General features: G+C 35.9%; 2 protein-coding genes and 1 long non-coding RNA gene across 3 annotated transcripts; 1 reads left to right on the top strand and 2 right to left on the bottom strand.

Moving 5' to 3' along the window:
- Positions 1-3,587: 3,587 nt before the first annotated feature.
- Positions 3,588-4,535, bottom strand: LOC118436608. The gene is made up of 2 exons (XR_004835587.1): positions 4,431-4,535; positions 3,588-4,295 (listed from the first exon to the last, which is right to left on the bottom strand). It is a non-coding gene; the product is annotated as an uncharacterized LOC118436608 (long non-coding RNA).
- A 1,401-nt stretch (positions 4,536-5,936) lies between these two features.
- LOC110853728 (larval cuticle protein A2B) lies at positions 5,937-7,242 on the top strand. The gene is made up of 5 exons (XM_022102044.2): positions 5,937-6,079; positions 6,207-6,315; positions 6,391-6,444; positions 6,537-6,778; positions 6,870-7,242. Exons 1-5 carry the CDS (start codon positions 6,071-6,073, stop codon positions 6,990-6,992), a joined length of 537 nt encoding a protein of 178 aa, XP_021957736.1. The 5' UTR covers positions 5,937-6,070; the 3' UTR covers positions 6,993-7,242.
- LOC110853727 (dolichyl-diphosphooligosaccharide--protein glycosyltransferase subunit 2) lies at positions 7,243-10,715 on the bottom strand. The gene is made up of 10 exons (XM_022102042.2): positions 10,339-10,715; positions 10,116-10,250; positions 9,679-9,973; positions 9,431-9,603; positions 8,999-9,192; positions 8,522-8,918; positions 8,143-8,337; positions 7,972-8,067; positions 7,834-7,909; positions 7,243-7,641 (listed from the first exon to the last, which is right to left on the bottom strand). The coding sequence occupies exons 1-10, from the start codon at positions 10,567-10,569 to the stop codon at positions 7,502-7,504; spliced, it is 1,932 nt and encodes a 643-aa protein (XP_021957734.1). The 5' UTR covers positions 10,570-10,715; the 3' UTR covers positions 7,243-7,501.
- Positions 10,716-11,872: the final 1,157 nt, after the last annotated feature.

Below are 11,872 nucleotides of genomic sequence, written 5' to 3'. Positions count from 1 at the left end.
TCTATGACAGCGTGGAAGATGGAGTGACTGCAAATCAATTAGTTGACAGCGTATCATGCCAATTTCATCAATGACCCATTCTGCCAATTCGAAGGGAACTAAACGACTAAAACTGACTACAATAAAGACGAAACAATGTGTGCTGTAGGCAGTTTGACCTTCTGAAAAGTCACTGGGATTCAGTGTACTATTTGTTTAAATTTGTTTGTAAACATCAGAAACCTTAACATTCTGTAAATCACGGTAAAATGAGTGACTTAAATAAACATCGAAATGAATGAATGCCATTGATTGATTAGGCAATTTATTGTATTTATTTCCCATTTTGAAAATAACATTTGTGCACTTAAAGTCATGGCCATTTCAATTTCGTCTTAAATTAATGAGATAATAAAATTGTAGCGTTCTCAAAATATCAAAAAAAATATTGTTATTTATTTTTTATGAAGTATTACAAAAATTCATCTCAGTAAAATGATCTTCAAATTGTCACGATTATTAGTTATTAATAGCACTGCCCAAAGGCAAAGGCGTGATATTGCTGTTTTTATTATTAAGCGAAAGTGCTACTGCATAATTAAAATCAATCAAAATGCACTTTATTGCATTGCAATGCGGCACACGAAATTGCGATCAAGATCAAGTTGTGCAATTAGATAGCAGACCCGTCACCCCTTTCGAGTTCAGCTTTGTTGTACGTACTTGCATTACATATTTGTAAGAGATGCACTTTAAAAACATGCACAAACTGCATGACCACGCCACACACGCCTCAAAAGAATAATGGTACAGATCCATTTATCAGCAATTTATTGGTGATAGATATTTCCTAGCTTATTACATATTATGACATTCAAGACAAAAATGGAGCAATTGAAAAACACGCCAATTATCAATCAATTTATAAATTGTCATTTAAATATTCTGCATTGCACTGGTTTACTCGTGGATGAGCATGAACATTGTGTACCTCAGAATTTGGGCAGCTTATTACTTTTAATTTAACTTACGACAAGAAACGAGTTGTCACCCTTGACATGCAAAACCAATATATTGACAATATGCACGCATATTCGTGATACCCTGTCTGATGGGTGGATTGGATATTATTGAACTGTGGTTTCTACATCTTATCGCGTCGTTAAATTAATTTATGCAATTGTATCACCCATACTTGTCAACCTTTCTTTTGATTGGAATCTCTTGAGGCGTTTAATTTGTCGCGTGTTATTGAGACTGTCCTCAAATCTGGATTGGACTGCTTTACATTTAAATATCATGCACAAAATGTTTGCATATTTTCAGTTTTTAATTGATTTAATAGATATAAAATAATATTCCCGTACGATCATTAGCATACATAATTGCGTTTGTTTTTTGGAAATCCTTCACTGAAACGACTTCATTGATCGTATTCTTTAATGGCAAGAAGGAGGAAAGAAACTGAATAAAATGCCACCCATAATAATAGAAGCCATTGACTTTGATCACTTTTGTGTAGATTTTTTTATTTGGTTAATTGGTCTACCACCTTCCCGTAATATGGACATATGTAATTGCAGCTAGATTTTGTTTTACTATGCATTTTTTCATTTTGCGGTACTGTAAATTACAGGATTGTGATTACAGACATTATAATTGCGCGTCGTTACCTTGTTAAACATGGAAGAGTCTCACAAAAATGCCAATAAAGCATAAAAATGTGCTATTTATTCTCATATTTTATGCAATTTCTCATCATCAATATCAGAATGGGACCAAGTACACTCTCAGTTTATGCTGAAGATGAACCTGTTATTTACCTTTTAACCTTCTCTAAAATACATAATTGCTGTTCACACATGAATATATTTAACTTTGAATTTGAGTATTCATTATTGTTTCTAAAACTAATGTTAAAAATTATTAAAGGGTATTTACATATTTATCCATTTGGTCGTGTATTATTAAAAAATTTACGTCATTTTTTTCAAGATTTTAAACAACTACCTGTTAATTCTGTCGCTCATCACTGCATTTTTTTATAAACTAGTAATTATTTCAACCTCCCATTATTTATTAATGCATAAACAAAATAAATCAAATTTCCCCGGAATGGAATTCTTACATTCAAAGTCTTATTTAATCTGTTAATTTCGTTGTTGTTTTTGTAAAAAATTACATAATTTCTCATTAATCCACAATGAAATGACTGATGAAAAGCATGATAAAGTAATTGAATCAGGCACAAATAACTAGCATGCGATCATTAGTGCATCTGTCAATAGATGCCTTAAAAGTAACTTTGTTACCGTTGATTATTCACAGTTTATATAACAATTGTTATTTACAATTTGACCTGTGGATACTTCGTGACCATAACTTGTACTTGAGTCTGTAATTTGAAAATACTTACAAAAAGTAAAAGTTAGCAAAAAAGCAAATGAGAATCTATTAAGTAATCTATACATAAATCCATTTTATAAAATTTAGGGATGATTCCCACAGAAGCAAATGGTTATCAGTTCCCCAAATGTGCACGCACGCATGGCTTATAAATCATAATTTCATGCGAAACCCGACCTCATTGTAAACACATTTTGGATCCGACCTTGAGACTGAAGATGTAGTACCATTTATTTATTTATTTAAATGTCCCAAGCTGGTCAAGCTGGATGAACTTTTTCATATCTTCTTGACTCAGACAGACAAACCTCTTCTAATCAATTCAATAACATTGAAACTTGGATTGGAACATGATGATGACAAATTTGCCATAATAACGTCTCGTCACACAATAATAGCTTTTGGAACGACAATACTACGATAACATGTAATAATGGACGGCCTCAAATACAAAATTAAAGGTCGTCGTCGTCAACTCGTCGCTCATAAACAATTAAGTTTAGAATTAAGACCAAAAGCAGAAATGAGTTTTGGCCAAGATTTGGCAAGTATACATATATCTTCTAAAATTATTTGTCTGATCGCATCATCATGAATGATCATCACATCACCAACAAGTGACCTTCCGTCCCTACGGGATACGTCCTTTCTTCTTCTTCGTTACTCTGTGTAGGCATATATGTAAAGTCGCCTCTTGTGAAAAAAAGTATACAAGTGGATAATAGATGCGCACAATAAATTAGCAAAAGTCTCGTCGTCACCGGTTTCTTACGTTATTCAATTCTTCTTGTTACAAACTTGAAAACGAATCCAATAATCCACATCTTAATGAGATGGATGAAGTCGAGGACGCACTTTTAGAAGAAACAATGCGCAATCAACGAAGGTCAAGGTTTAATTAATCCACTGTAAGAATTTATGTTTCCTCTCTTCCGGTCGGGCTTATAACAAAATATCCACAAATTGTGGACCACCACAATGCTACATTAAATTTTATGAGTGTCCTATTTTTTGCCTAAAAGTAGTGCACATCGTAGTATTCTTACCTAATTAATTTGTAGGAGAGTGAAGATTTTATTGAATTAGGATGATGATAAATATTGGGTCAAGATCTTACAACTGAACTGATGACGATAATCCTTAATAACGTTTCCATTTAATAATGTGTGCAGAGTTGGGTGAGGTAATAACAAAGAAGCAGCTGATTGATTGATGGTTTTATTATTCAAATTTTAAATGTCCATCCGATTACAAATTCTGGCCATTAGTCAAATTATGTGAACAAATAACAACGCTAACAATTTGTCGTACATAAAAGAAAACATCTTCCCACACGGTGTATCATCATGTCCATAGGATTTCCTAATGGATAAATGGCATGCGAAACAATTGGCAGCATTGTTAAATGATGAAGGCGTGTGTAATCATTCATTTTTATGTTCTCGGCATTCAATAAGTTGATTTTTGATTAGGATGCTAAAATTTTATTAAATTTTTTCACACTAAAACTTTGTTAACAAATTGGTCTCGCTGATTTCTTTACTATTCAAGTATGTTGAATAGCTTAAAGAGATCAATGCGTGAATCTTACTACTGTCAAGCTGGGCGACGTACTACTATATCCATAATTATTATGAATATACGTAAATTTGGCCCACCTTGATTAGGTATTCATCACACCACAAATGGCAGATTATACCTGTAAAAAGGCAGTAATTTTCCAAGATAGTGTTCGATTTTTCAATGTTTTCCTACCTTAATTGTAGATAATTGCATATTACACGAAATTGTCCATTACCTCAAGAATTGCACTAATAAGAAATCCAATTAAGATGCAACAATACGTATAATAATAACACTACTACCTGATAATTCACTCCTTTCCTAAGGGCAATTATACATATATCGCCCTACAACCAGAACAGCCCCACAAGGTGCATGTGATACATTTATTATTACTTTCAGCGAGCAGAATTTCCACAATCAATATTAAATTTTGTAATGAATTCGTTTCAATAAAACAAGAAATATTCAGAGTTACTTACAGAACTACTACAATTTTGTTGCATAATAACAAAGAGTCAACGAGAGACGATGAACAATCCAATCATTTCATGTATGTACGTACACCTCTAAAAAGCAGACCATAATGTAGAGATGATTGGAAGTCATTGTTTAATATTTGTCGCCTTGCCTTGCGTAAATAGTATCGATCGATACATCCAATATAAAATATTCTGAAATTTGTAATCGTTTCTGATCAAAATGCATTGTCTTTTAAAGTTATCAATGCATCCATTTAGAGATATTTGCAATCATACATAGTCTTCTCTTGGATGTAAATAGAAGAAAATGAAAATGATCATCATGCTGTTTTGCTATCAGTTTCATTTCATATTATTATTATGTATATTGAATAATAGTACGATGACGATGGTCAACAATGCGGCGTCCATCCCATAAATACAAACAATGCATCCACCCAAATTAGCAAAGCATTGACCTACAAATTTTAAAATTCTGGTCAGTCTAGTGCATAATAATTATGGAGTTGTCTGTGAACTTACATACTTATCCCCTCAAATTCGTCATCATCTAACTAAATGAATGGGATGCTTAATGTGGGCGACAGACCGTTGAGATACCGCTCCTTGATACATAAATAATTATGGAATAATATTCCTCCAAACTGCATCCTAAATGTGTAGAGGAGGAGATAATCCTAGGTCGAAATGGACTTGACACTTTTTTTATTGTTTCAATTTTACATCATGTTATTCATTATTATGCATTCAATGAAACTGAAAGTATCAGGTCAGGATATGTGCAAGGTTTATTGCAGAATATTTCGACAACGGGAAAATTCATTTGGATGATAACGATCTACTCAGGATTACTTCAAGTTCAACCAAATTGTAAAAAAGTGCATTTTGTTCATCAAGATAAAAATAACACAATTTGTTTCTTCCTTTCTTGTAACCTCAAAATGTGCATAATAAAATAAATAATCAGAACAAAATTTCTCAGCGTAAATCCTCTGTTTCTTTTTTTTCAATTAAAAAAACTTATAATGAGCAAATGGTCAACTCTCAAGTTCAGGTCGACGTCGACCTGCAGCCAACCAACATATTTACTAATTGCTTGATTTGTTGGGTAGCATATAATTATTCGATGATAAGGTTAATCCTTGTAGCACTTAACGTTGCAAAAAAGGACAATGCGCGTCGTCCCTGCATAATAATATGTGTCTGGGCAAGGTACACTATTTATTCTGCATTATCTTTACATATTATTCTCACTCACACACATTAAGGATTTTATGCGTGGAAGTTGTGTGCACTTTTTAACAATGTCCATTATTTTTACTTTATATGCAAATTATTCTGTTTCGATAAAAGGAGTTGGTTCTCTCATCATGATCCCTTAATACCATCAATATCAACCAATTTCATGAGAAGGGAGCAAGGTTCACTCGCTACGAAGCGTGCATGCAAACGGATGGATCACTGTAAGGGAGGCGATATAGCTTAGGTTGGATGCCATACTGGTTCGCATAGTTAGTCGCATATAAATACGGCACAATTTGTGATCAAATTCATTCAGGTGTCAGCTTCTCACAAGGAACTTTTTCTTCCATTTACAAAGCCATTTCGGAGTCAATCTTCGTGCCCATACAAGCATCAAAATGATCAAGGTATCCAATCAATTAAGAACTCAAATCATAATCTGATTCGAATCTGATTTTCGGTTGATCCGATCTGATGATCGGTTGGCGATATACGTGGGCGATAATATATTAACAATTAATTTATATAATAAAGGCTGTTGCTCTCCTCGCTTTCGTCGCCGCCGCCAACGCCGGAGTTTTGGCCCCAGCCGCCGTCGGATATGCTGCCCCCGCTTACGCAGCTGCCCCCGTCATCGCCAAGGGTGAGATTTCCGAATAATTTTGCTGAACTACTTTCATTAATTACTTGTTACTTATCGAAATTAATTTTTTTACAGCCGCCGTTGCCGTCCAACCAGAGCCATATGACCCCCACCCACAATACAACTACGGTAAGTGCAAAATCCGTTTACATAAATACGGAAATTAGTTACTCAAAGGGAATCAAACTCAAATCTAAACAACGCTTCATGTTGAACTACAGGATACTCCGTCTCCGACGCTTTGACCGGAGACTCCAAGACCGCCTCCGAGACCCGTGATGGCGACAGCGTCCAAGGCCAATACTCCCTCGTCGAGCCCGATGGTGCCATCCGAACCGTCACCTACACCGCTGACCCCGTCCACGGATTCAACGCCGTCGTCGACCGATCTGCCCCAGCTGTGACCAAGGCCGTCGTTGCTGCCCCAGTCGCCAAGGCCGTCGTTGCCCACGCTGCCCCACTCGTAAGTCCACAAAATATGTGCATATTCAAAACACAAGACATAAACACGAGACAAGTTTTAAAAACAATATCTTTTATCGTCATATTATTAGGCCTATGCTGCCCCAGCTGTCCGAGTTGCCCACGCCCCACTCGCCGTTGCCCACGCCGCCCCAGCTTTCGGTCACCCAGCCGCTGTCGGTTACGGACACGCTGCCGGAGTTTACCACCATTAAGTAATTTCCCCACCGAAGCAATTAACTAGTTAATTTATTTATTTCCTTTCGTTAAATCTCGCCGCTGTCTCCTCCTCCGACTTCTCCCAGAGAGAAGCCCTTACTGTTCTTTCTGTCGAGTTTGTCTTGTCAATTCTGTGCAGTGTTGCAGGAATGAATCTTGTCCTATGAAACTATCCTACAAAATCAGTCAACATCTGTCCATAGTTTCTTCTCTTTGATGCAAAGTCAATAAAACGAAACAAAATTATTTTTTACTGTGGTTAACATTTATTTTTGAAAAACATTTGCTATTGTGCACAATAGTAACTGAAAAAACATACTGCCCATCGTCATAATAATTTAACAAAATCATTCTTCAAATGTTCACTCGACAAGAACAAGAAAGCTACTACATTTGACTCGTAATATGAAAATTTAAGTCACATATTTGGAAATGATAACAGTGGAATTAACAAGGCACGGAAAATATTGACTGAGACTACGAACTACTCTACTCGAGGATTTTCTCAAGCTTTACGTTTATCAGACAAATAAGACAATAAACGGTGCCCAAAGATGAAAGTGATGAATCCTGGAATGCTGATAAGTTTGAGAGCTTCGAACATGGTAAGCTTGATCCAGAAGAGGACATACACGCCGAAAATGCCTGAAAGAGAAGATATGAATTAATACATGAAGATCAGTTACGCAGCATTTCTTAGAACATAGTAACAAAATCAGATCAATAGTTTTCACCATAACGTTACTTAGAAGAACGAAAGTATTGAATATATAACATCATTTTACATTAACTAATAGCTAAATTTCTCAATTATAATGCGTCATCATTTGCTATTACCTCCGAGACCGAGATGGAAAAGGACAGCACTGAGAGACGCTGGAAATCCGCTAATGTTCGCTCCAATCTTGATCCACTGCAATAATTAATGGATTTATTAGTTTGAATACTTTCTAGAAGAATCTTTATGTATCTTACAAGAATGAAAAGGATGAGCAATGGAGACAATGTCAGAATGGTGAACGCATCCGATAGAACTCGTGCTGGTCGTGGTTCTGGTGTTCGGAATTGATGCTGCAACACGAAACGGATAACAAATTAGGAACTGCCAGTTTGTAAATTAAAATTCTATGAGAAACTAAAATTTACCTTAATTTCTGGTTTAGGTCCATATGCAATGCCGTACAAAGGATTTGGTGCCTTGGGCTTTCCTGAAGCAACTTGCAATTGTACATCACCCAGAACCCATTCCACAGAATCATCGATGAAGAAATCTCCAAGAATCAGGGTAATTTCATATGCCCCAGAGTTATATCCGAGATCCTTTGCATTGGAGGTCAAATCCTACAACGGAAAAATGTAAATGTGCATTAAACAAAATCATAAAGAAATAAGCATGTTATGTTGGTTAGTTAATACTAAATCAGAAATTAAAACTGGTCAACACGACATATGACATATTCAGGAGAATGAAAGTTTCACATCATTTTTGCTCCAAATAAATACAATACATATAATTTACTCTTACCAATTCTAACTTATAATCAGTTTTCCCGTCACTTTCCGGTTGAGCAATGAACGCCACCTCCTTCTTGGTTGCTTTGCTCTTCAAGATGACAAAAACTTGATGAAGAGACTGACTTGTGGCTACTTTGATGACCAATTTGTTTGAAGGGTCCAACTCCAACTTGGAGCTCAATTTTTGCTTAATGTTCAAATCGTGCCATTTAGTTTGAGACTGCTGATCAGTATCTGCAACGCCAACGCGAGCTGTGACTGCTCCCAATTTTCCAGTTACTTTGACTTGTACAGTTGTTGGCAATAAGATCAGTTTCTTGTCATTTTTGGGAGACTTTGGAACCAACACAGCTTTGTAAAAGCCTTTAGCTAAAGTCTTTGATTTCAAGTCCACGGTAAAAGTCTTCCTATGAAGCGATGCAAGACAACAAATAATGTTAGTTATAAAAATAATGACTGGAAATTGTTTATATTGTGAAGTCCTTACTTGTCACTGGATGGTACAGCTTGTACAAGTTGAATATCTCCAACTTTAGTCCCAGTCGAGCTAGTCAACGATTCCAAAGAGACGGCTACATCAACCGGTCTTCCAAATAAGTCGGCAACTTTCACAGATAAAACTTTGTTGGCATCATTCAAAACATTGGATCCACTAATTCCAATGTAAACTGGGTTCATGAACTGTAATGAATAAGAATGACAGAAATAGTAAGTTTTGGTGTAAAAAAAACGGGTATTTTGTAACAAGGAAATTGAATTCGAACGAGTCAGAAATAATAACTCGTCTAAACTTCAAAATCCATGCTTACTTAATTTTTCCCACGCGTATAACTACCATAATCATGGACATATGATTTGGCAGCAATTAAAATGGGACACAAAAACTACAAAGTAACTGTTTTGAACAAAATAAACTTGCCTTGTTTCCCGAGACAATATCCAATGCAGTAAGAAACAGCCAAAGTCCTCGTGGAGTGGTAACCGTTTTCCGAGAGATCAAATAATTGCTGAATTTCACGACTTGATCGTTCTTCAAGGGGAACGGTTTTCCAGAAACGTCAGCCAGACGGAACACGCCATTTATAACAGCAGCTAAAAGTATTTCATTGTTTTAAGTATTTTCTATGTAAAAAATATTTCATAAAAACATTTTTATTAATTACTCACCAGTCACTGAAAGTCCACCCTCAAACTGAAGATATTGCTTGTCAATTTCATCCGCCTGTGCAATTACGTCCTCAATCCTTTCCCAAATTTCCAACTTTCCTCCACTTTTGAACCCCACGGTTGACGCCCACAAAGCGTAGCCCAAAGATTGTGGGCTATCATCCGCTTTTGTTGCAGCTTTTAATAATTCAGCAATCTTGGCAGTGTCAACTGCTCCTCCCGTATTTTTCAAAGTTTCCGCAGCATAATAAATGTCCTGGGAATTTGTTCCTTCCTTGAGGATTTTATCCAGGTTCTAAATTAATAAAATAATACAAAAGTTAATTAGGAATAGTGGTCAAATTTCAATTACATGTAAGACAAACATTTTATCATTCTCATTAACATTGTATTTCAATATAAACAATTTCATTATCTTCATCACCATTAAATTTTACCTGCTTTAAAGCCGGTTTCAATGCGGCTGCTTTGCACCCAGAAACTTTGGTGATGGCCGAAGAAATAGCAAAGGGTGCTTCAGTCTTTGTCCCATCCTGCCCGTCAAGGCTCGTTTGTAGGAATTTACACACCTCCTAAAACCCACAAGTACAATTTACAAACCTTTTCATCTTTCTTCCACCCATCGACCAAATATTCCGCCCACCAAAACCTACGACCTACCTGCGCTTTTGGAATGTCGAACTTCAAAATGTTGTAGACTAAAACGCCATAACTCGTGACCAATGGATCTGTCAAGGTCCACGCCTTCTCCAGCACAGACTTTGCTCGCTCGTAACAATTTGGGCAGAGGAACCCAGACGGTACGACGACTTCGGCCTTGTCGTCCACGCCAGAACTAACAGACCAAATCGTGACGAGAAGAAGGGCAGACGAGATCAGTAACGACCTCATTATAATTAATTAACTGAGGTCACACAGTTACTGCTGGTGTTTATCCTAATTAAATTAATTATCCAGCCGAGCCGACAGACGAAAATAAAACAAGAAACTTTTCCCAGGCCTGAAATGCAAAGTAAAAATAGACAAGTGAACAACTCACCAATCGTCAAATGAGAGTGGCCCACGCCGGTGATGGAAACCAAAATCCGGGAAATTTATCCAGTCGGGGCGACTCAATGCAGAATAATCGCAAATTTTGTTGTCACAAATTTCCCAAAATGCAAAAATTACTGCAAAATTATGCAAATTCAAGATATTTTAAAACAAATGTATTAAATCTCCAGAAGATGCATATGCATGTAGCTATATTAAATTTCATCGTGTTTCGGAAATTTTGGACAAGCAGAAATTATATTACAGTTTTTATTTAGGTGGGGTAACTCGGTCCTCAATTAATTTTTCCATTTCAATAAGTCTAAATATTCTTTAGCATAATAACCTTTATTACACGGCAAGGATAGCCGGAAATAAATCATCTCAAAATTTTAGCCTTCAACATCCCTGTCGACCCATATCATTAAGTAAGAAGCGTACTCATATTTCAAGATCATGGTTGTCGATGAAATGTAAAACAATACATGACCACATAACGATTGTTATAAATTGATGTATTCAGTTGCACTTTGGATAGATGGGTAGTGGGTACTCATCTAATTAGCATAATAACTAGATCTTACGTAGCTTGTAATTTTAGCTGGTTATTTGTTGTTAGCCTTAAACGGCCCTGAAATGGATATCCGAGATGAGACTAATCTATTCAATCATTTGATGGTTAGTTTTGATTGCTATGTAATTAGTGCTCAACTATGAATGAATGTATCAGAAACATGTTCTCTGAAAGATACAATGAAAGAAACAATGACAAAGTATTGAATTTTACAAAATTTGGTGACGATAAGTTGGACCCCTAATAAATACATAAGTGCCAAGAAAAATTTATCCCAGATTTTTTTTTCGCAAATTTTATCGTAGATCTTGATGACAACATTTTTCATTTGACTCTTTCAAAATAATCATGCACACAAATAAATTTATGCAATTGCCGTCTAGACTATAGTTGCATTTTGCATTCTTGATTAGAAAAATTGTGCTATAATCAACAACGCCAATGTGCCAATGGACCACATGGTGAGTTCGTTATCTGTCCAATATTTTTGGTAAAGTCGTGGCTGCATGACCCTCAATGTGCCAACGAAAAGTAGTTTTGCAAAGTCGATATGCTGATTTATAGCTCAATTTAACCTTTCCTTTATTG

Source organism: Folsomia candida, unplaced genomic scaffold (assembly GCF_002217175.1).
Source record: "Folsomia candida strain VU population unplaced genomic scaffold, ASM221717v1 Fcan01_Sc009, whole genome shotgun sequence".
Lineage (NCBI taxonomy): Eukaryota > Metazoa > Arthropoda > Collembola > Entomobryomorpha > Isotomidae > Folsomia > Folsomia candida.
The sequence above is the reverse complement of the archived record's forward strand: the minus strand, read 5'-3'. Positions and strand labels throughout refer to the sequence as shown.

Coding starts and splice junctions, on each gene's coding strand:
- LOC110853728 (XM_022102044.2), top strand. Junction 6,316..6,390: donor TGCCCCCGTCATCGCCAAGG/GTGAGATTTCCG, acceptor ATTTTTTTACAG/CCGCCGTTGCCGTCCAACCA. Junction 6,445..6,536: donor CCACCCACAATACAACTACG/GTAAGTGCAAAA, acceptor GTTGAACTACAG/GATACTCCGTCTCCGACGCT.
- LOC110853727 (XM_022102042.2), bottom strand. CDS start 10,569: ATGAGGTCGTTACTGATCTCGTCTGCCCTTCTTCTCGTCACGATTTGG. Junction 9,974..10,115: donor TGAAACCGGCTTTAAAGCAG/GTAAAATTTAAT, acceptor TTATTAATTTAG/AACCTGGATAAAATCCTCAA. Junction 8,338..8,521: donor CTGATTATAAGTTAGAATTG/GTAAGAGTAAAT, acceptor TTTCCGTTGTAG/GATTTGACCTCCAATGCAAA.